General features: G+C 32.0%; 1 protein-coding gene across 4 annotated transcripts in view; it reads right to left on the bottom strand.

Moving 5' to 3' along the window:
* The window catches only part of LOC119592488 (nuclear transcription factor Y subunit B-4-like), an 8,853-nt gene that overhangs the window by 1,237 nt on the left and 6,317 nt on the right, over nucleotides 1–1,299 (bottom strand). For all 4 annotated transcript variants that reach the window (XM_037941322.1, XM_037941324.1, XM_037941323.1 and 1 more), the window contains exon 4: nucleotides 957–1,064. In XM_037941322.1, coding sequence (XP_037797250.1) covers nucleotides 957–1,064 — 108 coding nt within the window. The remainder of the gene's footprint in view (nucleotides 1–956; nucleotides 1,065–1,299) is intronic.

The following is a 1,299-nucleotide window of genomic DNA, read 5'->3' as shown; positions in this document are numbered from 1 at the left end:
TACTCAAGCAGTCGAGCCAACTGCTAGTTGTCAGTTCAGTTAAAGCCATAAATGTATAAGCCTATGTGATTATACTGGAATGCCACACCCGCACATCAGCTAAACAAATTATTCTGTGAAAGGCAAAAGAGCTTAATAGTAGAACAACAAAGCTTTACCAAAATGATCAGCTACTTTAGTTTAGGCAAAAAGTGTGAACATCTGTTACTCTGTCAATATAACTACATCCAACAAACATTTACTAAAATAAATACAATACAGTTCTTGCTTTTATTGTCCTCTTATTATACAAATAGATCACACAATTCAGTTATAGATTATAAACTAGCTAATATGGCATCAAAAACATTTCCCAAAATTACAAAAAATCATGAACTTTGTTTCTCATACACTGTTCATCCCTAGCACATACGTATGACTCTCTTGGATGTTTAGAATGTATTTATATACAAATGCAGATATAACTAGACATTAAGGAACATTCTTTTATCATATGATGGCTAGAAACAAGAATTTTGTGTAACAATGATATGTCCAAAATGAGAAAACACAAATACATTTTAAATTATAATGTTGCCAAAAAAAAAATTCTCATCATAGGATGTATGTACCTGATCTGACTGATAGGATTAATATAAGTCCAATAATGGTATTATAAAGGGTTTAGCTTTTCTTTCCAACCTCCTCATTAAAGACTAATGTCTTTATTTGTGAGATACGAAAACTATCTTCTCAGCACATTAAAAACCAATATCTTTGCTTCTGCTAATATTCAAACATACCATTTTCCACAGGAAGGTAACAAGAATTTGCCCTCCTCCCTCTCATTTTTACAAGAACATGCAAGTCTCTGCTCAAGTTGCCTGCCTAACTTCAGCTACCACTTCAGAATATAAGAATCACAAAACTTAATGACAAGATACTAAGCAATCAAACCAGTGTATTTCATTACTCACCTCACGGAATTTTTGTAAGTAAATTTTAAGTGGTTCTACGTAGTTTTCAAACCCTAAGGCATTCATGGCCCAGAGAATGTCTTCACCATTAATGGTCTTTCTTTTTTCCTGTAAACAAATAAAATCAATCAGTGCGTATGACAATATATATACAATATATATGTAATACCTACTAATGATAATGTGAAGGAAATATCTTTTCTCAAAATCATACTGTTCTGTCTAACTTCACCAAAAATCTCTGTTCTCTGTACTGGATTGCCTATAATCACAAAATAAACACAACAGCTGTGCAATATCAAGTGATCATTGTGCATTGTATGTGCAAAAATAATGATGATAA

The sequence above is a fragment of the Penaeus monodon genome, chromosome 30 (genome assembly GCF_015228065.2).
Source record: "Penaeus monodon isolate SGIC_2016 chromosome 30, NSTDA_Pmon_1, whole genome shotgun sequence".
Lineage (NCBI taxonomy): Eukaryota > Metazoa > Arthropoda > Malacostraca > Decapoda > Penaeidae > Penaeus > Penaeus monodon.
Note: the sequence above shows the minus strand (reverse complement) of the source record. Positions and strands in the feature narration are given on the sequence as shown.